The 21,323-nt window shown below is 44.7% G+C and overlaps 1 protein-coding gene across 1 annotated transcript in view; it reads right to left on the reverse strand.

The window, feature by feature from the left end:
• Positions 1-11,534: 11,534 nt before the first annotated feature.
• The window catches only part of LOC110301200 (inhibitor of carbonic anhydrase), a 37,686-nt gene continuing 27,897 nt past the window's right edge, over positions 11,535-21,323 (reverse strand). The window contains exons 13-17 of the mRNA XM_021171527.3: positions 20,513-20,654; positions 17,499-17,563; positions 15,681-15,865; positions 12,844-13,030; positions 11,535-11,677 (exon numbers count right to left, since the gene is read on the reverse strand). Coding sequence (XP_021027186.1) covers positions 11,643-11,677; positions 12,844-13,030; positions 15,681-15,865; positions 17,499-17,563; positions 20,513-20,654 — 614 coding nt within the window. The 3' untranslated portion in view covers positions 11,535-11,642. The remainder of the gene's footprint in view (positions 11,678-12,843; positions 13,031-15,680; positions 15,866-17,498; positions 17,564-20,512; positions 20,655-21,323) is intronic.

Raw genomic sequence — 21,323 nt, forward strand, 5'->3', positions numbered from 1 at the left:
TTGAAGTCCCTTTCAGATACTTTCCCTTCCTTCACATGAGAGTTTTCAAATATCCACAAAGGTGAGTCAGTAACATAGGAAATGCCCACAGATAACCCCCAGTTCCAACAATGCTCAGTGTTTTGTCTATTTTCTTTCACCCGTCTTCCCTCTTCCCCCCCCCCTTTTTTCCTGAAGTGACAATTATCTTATTTCCCCCAGTATGTGATATATCTTTAACACACAGGAAATTTTGCATAACACTACTGACACATCTATAGAAATTGATGTTGATTCTGTATTACCATCTATTTGCTACTCTCCAACATGACTTTGTTATTTCTTTGTTATTTGTGTCTGCATGTGTGCACATGTGCTCGCTTGCACATATGGAGGCCAGAGGACAACTTTCAGAGTTGTTCCTCTCCTTCCACTGTGGGTCTTGAGGGTGGACTCAGGTTGTCAGACACAAAGGGAAGGTCTCCTAGTTGCTGAACGGTCACCAGCTCCCTTACTGCTTAGTCAATCTACAAATGTCTATGCGGATCTAAAAGCAAATTAAACTAGGAACTCAAAGTAGATCCTAAATGGGTTCTACATGCTACGTGAGGGCTATCCCAGCATCTCTTTTGCTCTAAAGTGATCACCTGCATTTTATGCTGTTTACTTCAATTAAGTATCTGAAAGGGACTTCAAAGAAACCAGATCTTTGTCCCGCGGAATTTCCAGTGTTCCGGATTTGGCTGAGCTGTGTCACGCTGGTGGGATTTAGCATGCTCTTTTGTATTTGACAGCTATTCTGGGGAGAGTTCCTTGACCTGGGTTTTTCTGAGATTACCTCATCATGAGACTTTGATTTCCTGATTCTGGCAACTACCTGGAAGAGGTGACATTGTATCACATGGCACAGGCTGCCATGGTGACTTGTTGCCTTGCTGTGCGGTTAACTGATTCTTGGTGAGGGTATCTGGTAGGTTTTACCACCACCGAGACCTGTTCTTCCCATTTTCAGTTAGTAAGAAGTCTCCAAAGAGATGCTTAGAGACCATTTCACATTTTTCTCCTAGTAGGATTTGTGCCCACTGGCCTTAGCATTCAGTAGTGATTCTTGCCAGAATGACTTGGTCCTGCACTGATTACCAAATGTTGATCCTCTGATCCTTTCCTTCCCTCTAGATTCATTGATGAGCATCGTAAAGTAAGGAAAAGCCTCCACTTCACACATTTATCTCTCTATCATTTAGATCAGTGTGGGCTCATGGGCTCCGATTTTATGCTGTAGATTATATCCCAGAACATCATTAGTCACTTTGTCTCTCAAGGATAGTTGCTTTGTTTATATATACTTACTTAGTCATTTCCCACCTGCATGTGTATATTTGTGAGCACCCGTGTGCTGTGGCAGTGTGTGGAGATCAGACGACAGTGTGGATTCCTGGGGCTGAGCTAGGACTATCAGGCTTAGTGGCGAGTGCGTTTACCCACCGAGCCATCCCTCCAGCCCTTGTTTTCTCATTATCACCCCACTGTGGCCTGGAGCGACTGCGTCCTCTAAAAAAAAGCCCCATCAATCAAGTCCACCTTGTGTTTTCTCTGCACCGTCTCCGGGGCTTGTGTTTATGGAACCAAAAACTCCACGGAGACTTAATTAACCTTGTAGAGGAGAATGGCATTCAAAAGTGCATTCTGGGAGCCTGCTGCCGAGGACTCAGACCACAAGACTCTTCTGCACACACAGCTAGGATGCACATGTATGTGTGTGTGTTTGTGTGCACCTGCTTGTAAGCACACACATAGCTGTACCTATTTTGCTTTGTGTGTGTGTGTGTGTGTGTGTGTGTGCCTTCTCACTGTTTCTGTCTTCCTCTCTGGCAGCCATGAGTTCACACTGACTGACTGAGTCCCAGTTAAGCCACAGCTTGTATTCTAGTTTTCTTCTCTCCATCATTGCAGGGAGAGCTCAATGCAATTGAACCATAACCCACCATCTATCTAGATGTCTCCTTCCCTGTCCTATCAGTGAGAACTGGGCACTCCCCCCTCCCCCCCCCCATCTCACTCTCCTTTCCCTTTGCTTCTGTGCATCATTATTCTCCTTATCCTCCAGGTCCCTTCACAGCCTCAGGCTCTTATGTACTTCAGTCCCAGCCACTCCAGGAGAAGAGAAGAGAGGAGAGGAGAGGAGGGGAGGGGAGGGGAAGGAAGGGGAGGGGAGGGGAGGGGAGGGGAGGAGAGGAGAGGAGAATGGATCCAATTTTATTGTTTTTTGTTTATTTCCAGTAAAAGGACAAGAGAAGGAGAGGGAAAGGGAGGAGAGAGAGGAAAACTATCTTTTTTCCACAGTACCTAGAGGACTGTGAAGAGCAGAGCAGAGCCTCTCAGAACCTTCCAGTGAAACAAAGCTTTGGACTCCTTTCCACCCATCCAGTCATTCTGCTGTGGTCAACTAGGAGAGACCAGAGCTGTATGTGAAAGCCCAAGACTTTCATTATGCAATGGAGGAGCTGCTAAGAGGTTCCATTCCTAGTCCAGTACAACCCAGCCAGACTCTACCTAACCCAAAAGCCAACTAGAGAGGCCACTGACCCCGGAATTGAGTGGACTCTGTCAAGTCTCATGTGTAAAGGAACAAAAGTCCCTGACCAAAGTGGTGCCTGCAGGAATGCAGGTCTTCTGTGGCATGCTGTTTACCGGACATCTGGACAGACCTGCAAAAGGTGAGGTTAGAGTCCAGGGTCACAGTTTAATGTCCCACAGTATGGCAGGTTTGGGAAGGAAATGCAAAACAGTGACAGAGACACCACATCTGTCACAGAAACTTCTTCAGTCCCCGATTCCAGGGATCCCTCTCCCAGGGGACAAAGTAGGAAGCTTTGGCCTGGAAAGGAAGGCAGGGTATTCTGAGAACTATAAAGTAGGCCAGAGAACTAGATGGCAAAGAGTCTGGAGTTTCAAACACTGGGAGATTCTCAAATAGAGAAGTTGGCTTGCAGAAGTAGAGTCAGTCCCACATCCTGATTTGTAGAAGGTCTTCACAGATGCCATCCTGATAGAAGAGGAACTATGCAAACATCGGAGGAAGTCCTAGCAGGAAAGACAAGATGGGGACAAGAGGTCACATTGTGGTCCTCCCTGCTAAAGGCACCCTTAAGTCTCCAGCGACTTAAGTGACTTGATCATATAAATGAAGACCTGTAGGGTAGATTATGAACTAAGCAAGTCAGTTAAGCCCCTCCCTCCTGTGGCTGCTCCTCATCCAGTAGGAGGATTGGATTAGTAATGCCTACCCTAGCCAGTTGGAGAGATTAGTAATGCCTACCCTAGCCAGCTGGAGAGATTAGTAATGCTTACCCTAGCTGACTGGAGACATGGCTAATAAGTTGGTAAAGTGCTTGCCGAACTGACATGAAGACCAGAGTTCAGATCCCGGCACCCATATAAACAGCCAGGTGTGGCTGCTTACAGCTATAATCCCAGCACTGGGGAGCAGAGACAGAGGATTGTCGGGCCTCACTTGCTAGCCAGACTAGCTGAATTGGTGAACTACAAGTTCAGTGAGAGACTCTTGTTTTAAAAATATAAGGTGGAGAATGATGAGGAAGACACCCAACATTGATCTATGGCCTCTACACACATACATGTGCACAGCAGCTACATACATACATACATACACACATACACTTACAATGTGCATGCATTTAATCCTATCACTTGGGAAGTAGAGACAGCAGAATCAAGAGTACCAACCTAGTCTTAGCTATATAACAAGTTTGAGGCTATCCTGGGATACATAAGAACCTGTTGTGTGTGCATATAAGTGTGTGTGTGTGTATGTGTTTTGCCTAGTTAATAGAGGATCTAAATTAGTGAGGTGTCTGAGATGGGTACTAGAAAATGAGCTAAGGTCCTCTGGACTCTTAATCACTGAGCCATCTCCCCAACCCCATTTTATTCTTATTTTTAATTATATGGTAGAGGAAGAGGGTTTTCATGTGAGCTAAGGCAACCACAGAGGTCAGAGGTGCCAGATCTCAGGATATGTTAATAATTGACATAATACAGTGTTGATATATTGCTATTTTTTAAATTTTTGTCTATAATCTGACCAATATTCAGCACCCCCACCCTTAAGTCCTTTGGGTACAGTCTTCGGAACTTAGCTCCTCAGGTTCCATTTCTTGTTTTGGTGGTTATTTTTATTATTGTTAGTTTGTTTTGCTTGTTTTTTGAGACAGGTTCTTCGTATATATCCCTGGCTAGCCTGGACCTCACTTTGTAGACTTGGATGGCATTGAACTCACAACCACTCACCTACTTCTTCCTCTTGAGTTCCATTTTATCAGGGAATCTTTTAAAAGGTGCTGATCAATAGATCCTAGGCAGTGCACGCTAGAAGACTTAGCTGGGAGTTGTTTGTCTGTATACAAATTACCGGTGACCTCCATCTCTACATCTGACCTGGGCCGAATACCATCCTGTGCCATCCAAGGAGTAATAAAACATATAAAGACTCTACTTCAATCTTAGGCCACAAAACAAGGTATCTAAAAACAGGCAAGCTTTTTATTCTTAAGCTCCACTATCCCATTAGTAATAGAAATGCAAATATCTTCCCTGTTATGACAGTTACTGACCTTGCCAGTGAGATGCTGGCTCTGAACTGACACGTGGCCATCATGATCCCCTCCATTACTACTGGGCTCGTCAGCAAGACACAGGTAGGGAGAGAGCATCTAGTATAACAACCGCACTTCACAGATTAAAAAAACAAAAAACTGGAGCCAGGCAGTGAATATAGCTGGTCCTCTGCCCAGTAGAGCAAGGACACAGGAGCCTAGAACTGGGCTGGTGCCCTGAGATGTCCCCTTTGTCTTGTTCCTGGAAAGTACCTCTCATTTCCCCCGGGTTTATTTCAGAATTTAATTCTCCCTGTTAGTTCGTCAAGAGATGTTAAGACTCAGACTTTCAGGTGGACTCATAGGCAGGTGACCAGATAAACTGAGCAGAGTCCAAGGCTCCCCAGGGCCAAGGCAAACAGAACACTGGCCCCTCTGCTGTTCCTACAGCCTATGCTGTTGTTTAATGTCCCTACTTGCCATGGAAAAAGAGGACCAAAGTCCACCTTCCTTCCCGGCTTGTCCAAATTAAGCCTCTGACCTGTACAAATTCCCAGACATACAAGCCATTGGTGTCAACTGTTGGTTTCTTCAACTAAATGGCCTTATTCTTTTTAGTTGTCAGGAATGTTACTCATGGACAAATCTTTAATCGCTATATAACTACTCTGTATGCGTAATTTAACAAAACCTACCAGCCTTTCAGGTTAGCACCTAAAATGAACTAACAAGCCCCTATTCCCATTCTCCTCCATGAGGAAGGAAGGGAGAAGTCTCGGAAGACCCACTGAATTTGAGACACAGATGCCAGAAGCTATATACAAAGGTGTGTGTGTGTGTGTGTGTCTGTGTGTGTGTGTCTGTCTATCTGTCTGTATGCATGAGTGTGGGTGTGTGTGAGACAAAGGTGAGTCTCAGCTTTTAGTAATCCTCGATAGGATCCATCAATTGGTATTCAATATGTCAAAAATCTCCACTGCTTTTGCCAAGATCTTAGGTTTGGGAGAAGTTGAAGACACTTGACAGTGGTTCCCAGTGCCAATAAAAGATGACAGTGGACCCAAAGCTCAAGATCTTGCCCCAGTTCTGTGTCACTTAGGACCACAAGGTTGACTTTCCTGGTGGAGCAAATGGTAGCAGAAACTGAGTCAATATTGTCTAAGGCTTTGGTTCATAGCCTAGAGATTTTGTAGCAAGCGAAACTCTGAAGGAGAATCTTCCAGAACCCGTAGCATAAAAGACTGGCCTGTCTGTGACTTCCTGGGGCAGTCTTTAGGGAGATGGCATAAGACCCAGAAAGAATAAGCCCCCTGCTCCAGAAGCTACCCGAGCCTGTCTTAGTCAGGGTTTCTATTGTTGTGATAAACACCATGACTAAAAGCAACTTGGAAGGGAAGGGGTTTATACCACTTACATTTCCAAATCACAATCCATCAGTAAGGGAAGTAGGGCAGAAACTCAAGGCAGGAACATGGAGGCAGGAACTGAAGCAAAGGCTCTGGAGGAGTGATGCTTACTGGCTTTCTCCTTATGGCCAGTTCAGCTTACTTTCTTTTTTTTCTTTTTCTTTTTTTCTTTTTTTGTTTTTTGTTTTTGGGTTTTTGTTTTTTTTTTCAAGACAGGGTTTCTCTGTGTAGCTCTCGGTGTCCTGAAACTTACTTTGTAGACCAGGCTGGTCTCGAACTCAGAAATCTGCCTGCCTCTGCCTCCCGAGTGCTGGGATTAAAGGCGTGAGCCACCACGCCTGGCTTCAGCTTGCTTTCTTATAAGCACCCAGGACCCACCAGCCCAGAGATGGCACCATCCACAGGGAGCCGGGCCCTCCCATGTGAGCCATAAGTCAAAGCAATACACGACAGGCTGCCCCCAATTTAATGGGAGAATTTTCTCAGTTGAGGTTCCCTCTTCCCAAATGACTCTAGCTTGAGTCAAGTTGACATGGAACACCATAGCCTGAGATCTTTCTGCTACCTCTCTGGGTACTGAATTATAGTCTGGGGAATGATCTGACCCATAGTTTTCCAATGTTTACATCGGCTCTGATAGTTGAATGATCTGGAAAAAAAAAAAAAACAACCCCGTGTCTAGGGTGGACTAGATAAGGTCCTTGAGGCTGGAGCTCAGAAGTTGGAAGAACTTTTGGAGGATTCTATCTCGAAGCCATCACTTCCTTCCAGTTCTCTAAACCAGGCTAAACCACGGCTTTGGCTGCAGCTTCTCAAAGCTGAAGTGCTCCATTTTGTGGATTTCTGGCCCAGGAATCTTCACCATAATGTATGAAGTTAAAACTGCCGGCTTTGGAGCAAGGAGATTGGAATGAATTTGAATATAAAACTCTACTAGAGGGGGACCGAAGAGATGTCTGGTAGCAGTTAAGAGCACTGGCTGCCCTTCCAGGGGACTCATGTTCAATTCCCTGCACTCACATGGTGACTCACAACTATCGGTAACTCCAGTCTCAGGCCATTCAATATCCTTTTCTTGTTTCTGCAGGTTCCAGACATGTATGTGGTGAACACACATATATATTAGCAAAATACTCATACACATTTTCTTCTTCTCCTTTTTATCTTTTAAGATTTATTTATTTATTACATGTAAGTACACTGTAGCTGTCTTCAGACATCCCAGAAGAGGGCATCAGATCTCATTACGGATGGTTATGAGCCATCATGTGGTTGCTGGGATTTGAACTCATGACCTTCGGAAGAGCAGTCGGTGCTCTTAACCACTGAGCCATCTCTCCAGCCCTCATACACATTTTCTAAAGCTTCTAGAAATGTTTATAGAAAATAGACGAAACTGGAGAGTAATAGGTTAAACTAAACTCGGACAAAAATCACGTTTTCTCCTATATCTAGATTATAGATTTTTAATGTATCTGTGTATTTGGATGAATGAGTGTGTGTGTGTGTGTGTGTGTGTGTGTGTGTGTTTGAGTATGGTGCCTGTCAAGGCCAGAAGAGGGTGCTGGATCCCTTAGTACTGGAGTAACATGCATTGTGAGTAACTCTATGTGGGTGTTGTGATTGAAATTCTGTCTCATGACTGAACAACAAGCACTCTTACCTGCTGTTCTGTCTCCCCAACCCTGCTGGTTCTTTCTTACCTTATACATTTTTCTTTGTTATAGTCACTGTTTTCTCTAAACCCTCAGATGTGTTTATAACAACTCTTTCTGGAGTTGTCTGGAGATCAACACAAGACTGGTACCTGGAACAGTGCTGATGAAGGTGCCTGCTCCTGGGTATGTAGTCTCCAAAACTGAGATAACAAATCCCCCCTTTTTTAAAAAAAATATTTTATTTGCATTACATTTATTTTTAAATTTTATACATTTGTATTGATTTACATAGCTTCTCCGTCCTCCTTCTAACCTCTTCCAATCCCAGATTCTTTTCATGGCACCTTTACTTAATATTATTTCATATATATGTGTGTGAATAAATATATAAGTACCACCTGCTGAGTCCATTTAATGTTGCTCGTATGTATGTTTTTTAGGGCTGATCACTGGTATTGGAGAACCAGTTAGGGGACTCATCTCTCTAGAAGAATAATTCTTCTCTCAGCAGCCATTAATTTCCTATAGCTCTTCATCTAGGTGCTAAGTCCCAGATTTCCACCACCAGCATTAATGTGCCATCTAGTTGTTGTCTTTGCCCTGGTCCTGCTTAGGCAGTCATAAATGTTGACATTTCATGAGTACAGCTTCCCTGTCATGTAGAAGACACATATGGAAGATATAGTCTTAAAGATGCTTGCTCTTCCTCTGGTTCTTATGGTCCTTGCCTTCCCTTCTTCAATGTTTCCCAAGCCTTCCGTGTGGAGGTCCTGTTGTAACTGTATCAACTGGGGAGCCTTCAGTGTGGGGGTCCTGTTGTAACTGTATCAACTGGGGAGCCTTCAGTGTGGGGGTCCTGTTGTAACTGTATCAACTGGGGAGCCTTCAGTGTGGGGGTCCTGTTGTAACTGTATCAACTGGGGAGCCTTCAGTGTGGGGATCATGTTGTAACTGTATCAACTGGGGATGGGCTCCTCACAGTCAGTTGTTCTGTTCAGGTTGACCAGTTGTCGCTTTCTGCAATGGTCTCTATCCACTGCAAAAGGAAGTTTCTTTGATGGGGAGGAGGAACTATATGTGGGTATATGGAGAATTATTTAGAATGTAGTGCTGGTCTAGTTAAAGTGGCTGTCATAGGTTCTCTAAGAACCAGAACCTCACTAGCCTTGTGTTATTGGCTAGATTTCCAGCACCAGGCATGAATGCCCTCATTGCTTTGTCTAACAAGAAAAGATGGAGCTGGAGCAATGGCTCATCAGGAGCTGCTCTTGCAAAGAGCCCAACTTCCATTCCCAGCACCCACTTCTGACGCTCACACCTGCCTGCACTCTAGGTCCAGGGTGTCTGCTGATCTCTTCTTCTAGCCTCTGTGGGTACTGCATTCACTCGTGCAAACCCACTCCCACTCCCACATGTGACACATAATTTTTAAATTCTTTTGAAATCAAATCTTCTAAAAAAGGTTATTGTTTGAATTCCCTGATCTCTGGGTTTTAAACGTGCTTTTGTTGGTAGACCTCGCTCCTGACTTTTTAACAGTTCCATGATTCCTTGCATATCTGAAGATTTTTTAGTTAAGATGCAGCTAGGTGAGTTGCCCTGGCAAGTCCTTAAATTTTAGTTGCCTTGGCCTCATGGTCTTGGATCTTGTCAACTGGAGAGTGTGGCAGGAGGGTAGTTAAGATGCCCGCAGACCAGTGGGGTCCTTTGAGGGCAGTGCCTGCTCCACTGGAGGCTGGAAGGAGTAACCTCCAATCAATGGCCATTTAAAATGTTTATGTGTATGTGCCTGTGCCTCTGTGGGTTTATGTTCACCACATGTGTGCAGGGACCTGCAGAGGCTAGAGGGTGTTTGATCCCGTGGAACTGGAATTACAGGTGCTTGTAAGCTGCCTGAAGTAGGTTCTGGGAACTGAACCTAAGTCCTCTGCAAGAGCAGTGAGTACTTTTAACTGCTAAGCCATCTGTCTCGCCCCCTCAATGGCCATTTAACCCCACATCCAAGGCACACCCCATAGTGAAAACCCTTTGTGTTGAGCAAGGGCTCTTTGCTCTGGTTGCTCGAAGCTTGCATGATTGATGACTTCAAGCCCTGGCAGCTGTGTGGGGTTTAAGTCTCTATTACCCTTTACCCTTCTTGTGGCTTTTGATCTCAGTCTACACCAGTGTAGGTACATCAAGGACACTGGAATGCGGATCCTGGAGAGTTTCCTGGCAAAGTCCCATCCTTTTTGGCACTTGATCCCAGTCACATTGACCTCAGATTACTATCTTTGTTTCTAGAAACTTCAGACTGGCAGAAGTCCAGTCATCATCTTCTCACCTCTTTTTTCCCTTCCTCCATGGACACCAGTCCCTCACTGTTATTGTTCAACGTCCACAGAGAGCTGTTTCATATGTTCCCTCAGATTTTTAGCTGTTTGTGGAAGGAGGGTATGCCCTACCCAAGGCACGCATTCATTCACCCGAGTGAGTCTGACTTTTAACAACATGTCTTGGCTCTCAATCTACACTTGCTAAGAGGCTGTCGAAAGCTAACATCCTGGTACTAACTAGCAACCTCGAAATCTCTGATAAGGAACTTGTCAAATTTTCAGAAAGCGTCCTGCAGATGCAGTAAGATACACTGTTGGCAGCGATTTTGATATTTTTCAGGAAACATTAACTAAGACTTTGATTGTCTTTGCCATTAATTTCAAGTGTCAAAACAATTTGTTTTACTGTATTTCTACGTGTCAGGGTGCATGTGCATACACACACACACACACCACACACATGCGTGCATGTGGAGGCTGGAGGTGAACTGGAGGTGAATGTTGAATGCTGTTCTCCACTGCTCTCCACCTTCGTTTTTGAGACAGGGTCTCTCAAACCTGAAAGGCAGTTGGCCTGGCCACCCAGGAGCCCTGGGGATCCTCCCATCTTTGCTTCCCCAGCCTTAGGATTACTAGTTCACATCATTATACCTAGCCTTCTCCATGGGTGCTGGGGATCCAACCTCAGGCTCTTGTGCTTGTACAGCAAGCACTTTCCCAACTGAACCATCTTCCTGACCCCCAAACCATGTTTAAAAAATACACAAAACCATTCCTGTCCTTTCTTGTTATTATGTGAGTCATTTCTATTGAGCATTGATGTGATTGTGTGTGTCTGTGTGTTCTTATATTATTGCTTGGATGGTATTTAGGCAGATGATTTTTTTCTTTTTGCTCAAGCTATAATTGAATTAGTTATCTCTTGTGTAAAATAATCAGATTATAAGGAGATAAGTCAAACTAACCTGGTAGAATTATTTTAGGAGTACATTACTTTTATTTTTAAAGTGTGTGTGTGTGTGTGTGTGCATGTGCAATGCATGTACACTCACATGTATACGCATATGGAGTCTGTAGTTTGACACCAGGTATCTTTTTCCATTACTCTCCCCTGTATTTTTTGAGAGAGGGTCTCTTGAGGAACCTGAAGTTGACTGTTGCAGCTCTGCCAGATGACCAGCTGGGTTCCACCATCTCCGCTTTCAGCATTCAGGTTACAGAAATATACAGCCACAATCAGGTTTCACGCGAGTGTGGGGAGTCCAAACTTCAAACTAAGCATCAACCCAAGGGGCAATCTCCTAAAGGTATAATTTTACACTTATTTATGTGTGGATGTATGTGCATGGTTGCACACTCATGTTGCTATGTCCGTATGGAGGTCAGAGGACCACTTGTGGGAATCTCTTATTTCTCCTGTGTGGGTCCCAGAGCTCAAACCTAAGTTGTTACATTTACCCATCTCACCAGCTATAAGATATAATTTTTAGTAGATACTAAGCTCAGAGTCACAATTTTAATACAAAACGTCTTATTACCTCCAAATCTGAGAACACTCAGTGAAGCTTTCCGAAGGGAAGATACTTTTATTCATTCTGCACAAGTCCACATGGAGGCAAGCAGTTGGGTCCCCAGACCCTGGGTTACCCACCCCCAGCTGAATGGTGTTTAATATTTATGAAATGTGCAGGCATCCAGCAGTTCTGTAAATCAAAACACAAGGGGAAGAACATCAGGCTCTGCCTGCACTTGCCACACTCGTCTGCTCTGACTTCCCGGGCTCTTAAAAGTGAAATTCTTGAAAGTGTATTGGAAACACTCCTGTCTTCTAAAAGTAAGCCACAGTTGAGATGAGTTAAGACCCTCATTGGCCATCTCTGTCCTACCATGTCTATCCTTAAGTATCTGTCCTTCCTTCATGTCTTTAAATCCCTGTGCTGTCCTGTCCTTCCTTCTGTCTTTAAATCCCTGTGCTGTCCTTCCTTCTTATCCTTAAGTACCCATCCTTCCTTCCTGCTTACATTATCCCTAACACACAACACAATGCCACAGAGTCAGGCATATGCCCAATGGTTATCTCAGTTTTAATTTTATTTCCCCAATTTCTTTCTTTTTGAGACATCTATGCCATCTAAAATATGTATCCCAAGATTCCTACAGAGTTAGCCATGCTGTATTTACTTTTATTAATGTTTGAGCATTTTATATAAAACAAAAAACCAGTCCTTCACGGGTGGTATGCACAGTGTGGTGGTTTGAATATACTTGGCTCACTATCACAAGGTGTGACCTTGTTGGAGAAAGTGTGTCACTGTGGGTGTGGGCTTTAAGACTCTTATCCTAGCTGCCTGGAAGTCAGTCTTCTCCTAGTGGCCTTCAGATGAAGACGTAGAACTCTCAGCTCCTCCTGTACCATGCCTGCCTGGATGCTGCCATGTTCCACTTTGAAGATAATGGACTAAACCTCTGAACCTGTAAGCCAGCCCCAATTAAATGTTGTCCTTATAAGAGTTGCCTTGGTCGGTGTCTGTTCACAACAGTAAAACCCTGAGACATATAGCTTGTATCATTTCCCAAGCCCCAACAAAAATGGGAATACACATGAAAAGAGCTTCATTTCCCAAGTGGTTTCAAGTTCTGCTACACTTCTTGTCTCCTTCAGACAATTTAGCATTACATGGATGGTGTCTTTCACTATTTTCTAATTGAATTGGCTCAATTGTAACTCTAACCCTTCAAGTCAAAGAGAAAGTTTCTACTTCTCCATGCCTTTGTCTGTATCAGCTGAGTACTTGAAACAACCGAGCTCTTAACATAAACATGCTGATTTCCAATCTCCTGCTATTTCTCCTTGGTTGTTTCTACTTACCAGAGGACAAGCACTGTCTAAAGTTATCCATCAAGGTAAGATACTGTGGTCCTAGGTATGTTTTATATGTTGTTTTGTTCTGAAGGTTAGATAAACATTCTGTGTCATCACTGAAAAGCAGGTCCTTAGCTGAGGATTCAAACATCTGGAACATCATATATTCAAATCCATTTCTTCCAAAGAGCTCCTGGATTGGAACAAACAGAAAGTCACTAGGGGTGCCAGGAAGCATAGAGGTGTCTACTCTTTCTAGAAGACCAAAGGTTTCTGGACTGCTCAGCTCCAGTCCTTGGAGAATCCCTGGACACAGCAACAGTTCAGGGAATGCTGTAGTAACAGAAAGCATGGTCTGTGGGTTTGAATCCTGGCTTCATCTTTTCCTTGCTATGTGAACTTAGGAAAATCCTTCACTACGCTCAGTCTACCTCTGTTTGCTCATTTGTAAATGGAGACACTAACGTCACATTGTGCAATGCTGTATGTAAGTGATAGAACCTAGTGGGGAAACCCCCACTCAATTCCCGATTCGGCGTGCACCCAAAAAATCACGAAGGACCATCTTGATGTAATTACATGAGGTCGTTTAATGACGGAGCTCTGGACGGACATGCATCCCACACAGGAGATAACAGATGTCGGCCACGAGGCTCGAAAGCTAGGGGGTTTTATGGGGTAAGGGGCCTAGGGGCGTGGAATTCAGCATAGTGACACACAATTGGCTTATTCAAACATCAGCAGAAAAATTACATGTAAGTGCAGGGTGTCAGAGTTCTGTGAGTTGTTGACTCAGTTCAGATAGCCCTGTTATGTCCTCACATTCCTCTTTATCTTTAAAGTTAAGCTGTTCCCAGGAATGTTTTAACTACGGGGCATACCCAGGTTTGTTTTTCTTTTTTCTCAGTCCAAGGCAGCCTCTAGGCTCACAAACAACCAGCAATTTCTGAGTACTTTATATGCCTTACAGGTCTTGAAATTTCATCTTTCTTTCATAAGAAACATAAGTAGAAAGCTGGCCATATGTCACCAGTTAGCCAGCCAGTGCCAGGTGCTTTCCCAGCTGTATGGATCATCCTCCTGTAGGGGGAGGTTCTGTCACTAACGCTATTTCCCCAATTGGCTCCTGATTTGTCAATAAAGAAAGACGGGGGGGGGGTAATTGCTGGGCAGGCAGTACAGGTGGGACTTCCGGGTCCCAGGAGGAAAAGGGAGATGCAAAGGAAGGAAAGAGGCTTTTTCTGCCATGCTTTGGAGGAAGAAGGACATAGCAAACATGTAAGACCTTGGGGGAAGCTAGGGCCTGTGGCCTCGGTTACAGGCAGGTGGCCAAAGATGTTTGGCAGGGGCTATTTGGAACAAGCCACTAAGCTTAGGGCAGAAGGAAATATGGAGATAATAAATTGGTAAGGGCATGCATTTCCAGGCAGGAAATATTTGCACCCAGCTATTGTGCCTAGCAGGTGAGTTAAGGTAACAAAGCTGTCTGTGTGTGTCTTTTATCTTCGGGTTCAAGGGTTTGGGGAGCGGGTTCATAGCAAGATATGCCCCCCCCCCCAATGGAGCTGAGCCAGCTTCTGTCCTAGGTAAAGGCAGTAGTGATTTTCTAAAGCTACAGGCAAAATCTTCCCATGTCTTCCCTTGCTGTTTCTTCTTCTTGTCTCTGAACTCCAACCAGTTCCATATCTCCATCCTACTTCTCTTCCTTAGTTGATTTCTATAGTAGCCAACAATGGCAGCTTATCTTGTGTGAGACTCTCCCCCCACCCACTCCCCCCCTCCCCCCGCCACATGTCCACAGTCAAGACTCTCTTATTTCAATGGTTTTCCTAGGTGTTAGGGTTAATTTTGATTGTCAATGTTACATATCTGGAAAGAGGGATTCTCAGTTAGCTACAGTCTCTGTTAGATTGGCCTGTGGGCCTGTCTATGGGTATTTTCTTGATAGTTGATATAGGAGAGCCCAGCCCTTCGTGGGTGGTACCATCCCTCAGCAGGTAGGCTGAGACTATACAAGAAAGGCAGCTCAATGCGAGTTATCAAGCAAAACAGTAAGTGGTGCTCCTCCATGGTCTATGCTTTAGTTCCTGCCTTCAGGTTCCTGTCTTGAGTTCCTGCCTGACTTCCCCGATGATAGACTAAACTTGTAAGCCAAATAAGTTTCTTTTGGTTATTGCCCTAGCACAACAAAGAGAAGAAAACTGGAACACCAGGCCATCTTTTTTTTTTTTTTTCAGGGATGTGAAGGTGATATATGATAAAACATGGTTTTCTTCTTTGAGAAACCTCCAAGAACGGGATATCTATTGCAATAGGCAGAGGAGACTATAGGTTTTCCTTCAGATCATTTGGGTTAGGCATCTGCTACTCACTCCATAACATAAGCGGCTGTCGGCTTCCAATATGGTCAGAAAGTGTCTAGATGTTTGGCTCCTTAACTTTCAGCAAGCCCAGATGGTGCCCAGCCTATCCAGGTTAAGAAGACAAACTCAGATCAACCCACAGGTCAGTGAGAGAACCCCACCATTCTGCTTTGGCTCAGCCACTGACCCAACAACTCCCTTACTTATTGCACCAGAAGAAGAGAGAAGAGATTCATTCTCTTGGAAATTGACTGGACCCAAGAGATCCTGTGTGTTTCCTCAAGGCTGCAAATCTTACACTCCTAGAGAGCTGCAGAACAAGTGGGCACCAGATATAACCAGAGACAGGATTAGTAGGTCCAGGGCCCCCTGCTGAGGGAGAAAGAGCATGAGCTAAGCTGGGTGCACAGGCACACGGCCATCAGTGAAGCTCTTGGGAACCAGGCACTGAGTCACAGGGGGTAGCACTCGTGCCCATACCTGTTGGTTGAAGAGTATTCTTCGAACAAAGTCAGCCTTATCTTTCCTGGAGAACACAGCACGGTTTGGCACTCTGGCCAGGTGGCAGCTCTGAGCCTCAGTCACAGGCTTCCTGGTGCCATCAAGGCAGAGCAGCTCAAAGTCTTCCTGTTTCAGACCCTTAGCCCAAGACTCAGGGTTCTTTCCTAGGGAGAGAATGATGTTGGGGCCAGTGAGGTAGCTCACTGGGGAAAAAATGAAAGAAAGAAAGAAAGAAAGAAAGAAAGAAAGAAAGAAAGAAAGAACAAAGGCAGTTGCTGCCAAGCTGGAGGACCTGAGTTGGATCCTTGGGACCCACATAATAGATAGAGGGAGAGAACTGACTCCAGTAAGTTTTCCTCTGACCTCATAACAAACAGACATTAATTAAATACATGTAAGTTTAAAATATAGATATAATTATTTAGAAAGATGGCTCAGAGGTTAAGGACCAGAGGACCTGGGTTTGTGTCATAGCACCCACATGGTGACTCACAAGTGTCTGCAACTCCAACCCCAGGGGATCTGATGCTCTTTTTTGGCCTCTACAGGCAACAGGCATGCATGTGGTATACAGACATACATCCTGGTAAAAGACTCATATCTATAAAATTCAAAATCAATTAATCAATAAACAAATCAAATGCCAGGGCTGCAGCTCACTGTAGAGCATTTGCCTAGCAAGACCCTTGGTTAAATTCTCCAGAACTGAATAAGAATTTAAAATAACAGTCCTGGGAGTGTTAACCAAAGGGGAAAATTCAACACATTGGAGTGTTTTAAAATTAAGACTGTTGTCAGACAGTGATGGGTACGCTTTTAATTCCAGCACTTGGGAGGCAAAGGCAGGTAGATCTCAGAGTTCAAAGCCAGCCTAGTATACAAAGTGAGTTACAAGACAGCCAGGGCTACATAGAGAAACTCTGTCTCAAACAAACAACCCAAAAAACAAAAAACAAACAAAAACAACAACAACAACAAACAAAGGAAGAGGCTGGAGAGATGGCTCAGCAGTTAAGAACACTATCTGATCTTCCAGAGGTCCTAAGTTCAGTTCCCAGCAACCACAAGGTGGCCCACAACCATCTATAATATGACCTGATACCTTCTTCTTGTATTCAGGTGTACATGCAGATTGAGCACTCATGTACATAAAATAAGTAAATAAATCTTTTTTAAAAAGTTATATTAAAAAAAAACTCAAAAACTCATTAATATTATCCATCTGGGGTCAGAAGATCTGGCTCAGGGGTTAAGACCTCATTGTTCGTCCAAGGACCCAAGTTCAGTTCCTAGCCAAGTTCAGGCAGCTTCAGGGTCAGTTGGTCTAATGCCCTCTGGCTTTGGGCTCTTGCACACATGTGGTGTGCATAAATCCTCATGGCCACTCACATACAAATAAATATATAAATAAGTAGACAATTTTTTTTTAAGAAAGTGAAAAAAAGTCAAGCTACAGAAACAGACAAGATATTTTCCAACATGGGATAGCTGTCAAGAACTTTAATCTGGAATACCAAAAGAATGCCTGTCAATCAGGGAGTCAAACCTGCTCACACAGCCCATGGTTTCTGTGTGCTTTGTCAGCCAGGTTCAAGGCCAGGGTGATAACTAGCAGCAAGTCTGAACAGACTGGAAGACCGTTTCAATGCTAGATTAATTTAAAGTGCTAGGATCCCAGTCACTGGAATCTCCTAGGCTTAGTTATTTAACTTCCCCAGTTGCCTCTTGGGGAGCCACTCTGCAAGGGAGACTTGGGTGTTCCCATGGACAGAAAGTGCAGTGCAGGTGCCTACATACCATCAGTGTTCTGTAGAACCGTGGGGTGCTTCATGAAGGCCACATCCCCCTTCTCAACCAGACACCTGCACAACAAGGCCCAGATCAGCAAGGAGAATCAGCAAGGAGTGAGAGGGAGCCACCAAGGGGGAGTCGCACCCCTAGGCACCCAACACTCCCACTCAAGCAACTGTAGTGCCTGCAGGGCCCCAGGGTATTAGAGGAGGAAAGTGATGGAGAGGCAGAAACTCATTGAGTTTCCCTTGTGGAAAGCACCGTTCAGGCCTCGTTTTAAATCCTCACCACTTTCCCCAGACAGGTTGCTTGTGTACTCCCACTAACAGAGATATCTATGGGACGGCACTCTGGTTAGATCCACACTAACAGAGATATCTATGGGACGGCACTCTGGTTAGATCCACACTAACAGAGATATCTATGGGACGGCACTCTGGTTAGATCCACACTAACAGAGATATCTATGGGACGGCACTCTGGTTAGATCCACACTAACAGAGATATCTATGGGATGGCACTCTGGTTAGATCCACACTAACAGAGATATCTATGGGATGGCACTCTGGTTAGATCCACAAGACCCACGTGCTGAAGTATCACACCACGAGATACTACAATCCGCGTGGAAATATGGCTGTGAGGTGGTTTTATTGCACTCATCTGCTCAGCTCTGACAGCAGAGAGTGTGCTTCTCTAGACACGACGCAATCTTTATCCCATGGGAAAACGTGTACCTGGGGCGACATCTATAACTCCAGCATTTGAGAGGCCGAGACCAGAGAATCACAAATTTCAGGCCAGTCTGGGCTACAGAGTGAGAGTCTGTCTTTATAAAATAAAAACAAACAAACAAACAAACACTCACCCACCAAACTTGACAATCTGAGTTTGGTCTCTGGATTCCAGAAGGTAGAAAAAGAGAATCAACTGCCTCAAGTTGTTTTCTGACCTCCACATGTGCACTGCTGTGCACAAGTCCTCCCCTTTCCAACATAGATAGATAGATAGATAGATAGATAGATAGATAGATAGATAGATAGATAGATAGACAGATAGATGATAGATGGACAGATAGACAGACAGACAGACAGATATAAATATCCTGGAGCATATGCACCCTACACATACAAAATAATAAGCAAATAAAATAATAAGCAAATAAGAATGATTTGAAAAAGTATTAAAGTTGGGCCAAGCTTAATACCAGTTGCCTTGTGATATAAAGATAATGTAGGCTAGTTTGGCTTAGATTCAACATTCAGCAGATAGATATTGATGTCACTAGCACATGACTGATAAGAGGCAAATGTTTGGAGGGCAGGATGAAGTCAACTGATGTATACGAAGGCAGGGGAGTTTTCTAGAGTGCCACATGCTGCCCACAGAGCTTTTACTCATCCAGTACAAACACAGACAGACAGACAGACAGACAGACACACACACACACACACACACAGGCACACACAGACACACACAGAGACACACACACACAGACACACACACAGGCACACACAGACACACACACATACAGACACACACACACACCAATCTGAGCATGGCTGGCTGGCTCATCATATTTAGAACTCAGTTTTCCTGTTCAGCCAAGACTCCAGGGTTCAATAGACATGGCCACCACAGGCAGAACCAGCAGGTCACAACCCAGACCCTTCCTTCTCCACACTTAGTCCACAGAATTTTATTGCTGGCCTCACTCAGTAGGGTCTTTGCCACACATGCCTCACCCATGCTGATTCACTTCTCGATTACTCTTACTCCAGATTCTCTCAGGCCAATTCCCTCTCATTATTTAGCTCTCGGCTCTCCTGATCTCTCTGCTCTCGAAGATTTCCCCATGTACCTTTTCTTAAGCTGTTGCCTGCCCTGGCCACTGCCACATTACTCCCTGCTGTGTTAGGATCTTGAACATCTTCCAAAGGCACAGGGCTATCAAAGGCTTGGCTCTGGGACCTGGAGAGATGGTTCAGTGTTTGAGAGCACTTGCTGCTCTTCCAGAGAAGCAGAGTTTGCTTCCCAACCCCCATGTTGGGCAGCTGACAATCACCCCTAAGTCCAACTCCAGGGGTTGGACTGGTGTCTGATGCCCTCTTCTGGCATCTGTAGGCACCTGTATGTACATGATCATATTTAAACAGACATACCACACACAGGGACACATGTATACACATAAAAATTAAAATAAAATTTAAACTTAAATTTAAAAAAAGAGCTTATTTCTAAGGTGGTGGTATTAGAGGTAAAACCAGAAAGCGATGGGTCCTACTGAGTAATCCCTAAGTCATTGAGACACGCCTTTGAAACAGACGGTTGGATCCCAGTTGCATTGGTTCTACTTAGAACCACTAAGATCATGAGATAAATTGAACCTTTTTGTCTTATAAGCTGATTGTCTCGGGTGTTTTGTTACAAGGATGGAAAGCTCCCTAACTCGTGCCTCCTCTTGGTCTCTCTATAGCATATTCAGTTGAGAACAATTTTCTTTACTTGTCTGTTTATGGTCCTATTTTTGTACTGGGACACAGACCAGACAGGACCATTCGAGTCTTGTTGCTTGCTAGCTACTTAGATGAGCACCTGCTACTCAGTGCTCTGTAACTGCGTCTTCTTTCACTTAAATGAAAGGCAGAACCTTGACAGGTCTATTGTAAAAGATCTGTCGGTGTAAAAGAGCTCAGTGGGGGAAGCCAGAGTCTGGGTCTCTCCTGTGATTGACAGCTGAGCTCTAACAGAACCAATGGCTTATCTACAGTCGCACAAAAGATAAGAGGAAAACTAGACTCTGTACTACTGATCTTGCCCTATCCAAGTCCCTGAAGTGCCCTCAGGCACCTGGGCCAAGGGAGTATTCTTTATAGAACCAGGCTGAATATCAACAGTTAACTCTGGTCTCCAATCCCAGATTCCCCTAAATCACCACCCAGATACTGAAATGATGACTGCATGAGGAGATGAGGGGGTCAACGGGGTGATGCCAAGAGAAGGAAGGCACAGACGCTAACCTGAGAGCTCCGCTGGAGCCGTGATACCCCTCAGCGTTGTTGGCAGCACACATGTGGGCTGGGTTGTTACCCCCAACACACAGAGCGCAGAGAGGAGAGTCAGGATCAGACCCTGGGGCACAGCTGCGACTGAAGAATGCATCTGCAAGGAAGGACAAGCCAGCGTCAGCTCTTCCTGTGATCACAGGAAAGCCCTGGAGGTTTGTCCCTGAGACTGCCTGGAACGCAAGCACACAGCTTGTTATTCAGCAACATTAGTAAGGGCTAGGGAGATGGCTCAGCCAGCAAAGTGCATACCACGCAAGCAAGAGAGCCTGAGTTTGGATCCCCAGAACCTACGGAAAAGCTGGGTGCTGTGGTGTAAATCTGTAACTCCAGTGCTGAGAAAGGCAGAGACAGGTGGATCCCTGCAGCTCGTTGACCTGCCAGCTTAGTCAAAATGATGAGCTCCAGGTTCAGTGAGAGACCCAGTCTCAAAAACTAAGACAGAAGCTATAAGTACCAGCACTTAGGAGGCAGAGACAGTTGGATCTCGGAACCATCAGGGCTACACAGAGGGACTCTTACTCAAACAATAATGATAACGTGGAGATCAACTGAAGAAGACAACCAGCCTCTATCTCTGGCCTCCATAGATATGTGCATACATGCACCTGCACATATACATATCCATGTCCACATGAACACATACATACTCTACATATACAAAACTCATCTTTTAAAAAAGGAACAAGAACATCATGGAATAAAAGAAAAGATTCCAAGCCAGGCAGTGGTGGTGCACGCCTTTAATCCCAGCACTTGGGAGGCA

The sequence above is a fragment of the Mus caroli genome, unplaced genomic scaffold (genome assembly GCF_978045245.1).
Source record: "Mus caroli unplaced genomic scaffold, Mus_caroli_1 scaffold_11, whole genome shotgun sequence".
Lineage (NCBI taxonomy): Eukaryota > Metazoa > Chordata > Mammalia > Rodentia > Muridae > Mus > Mus caroli.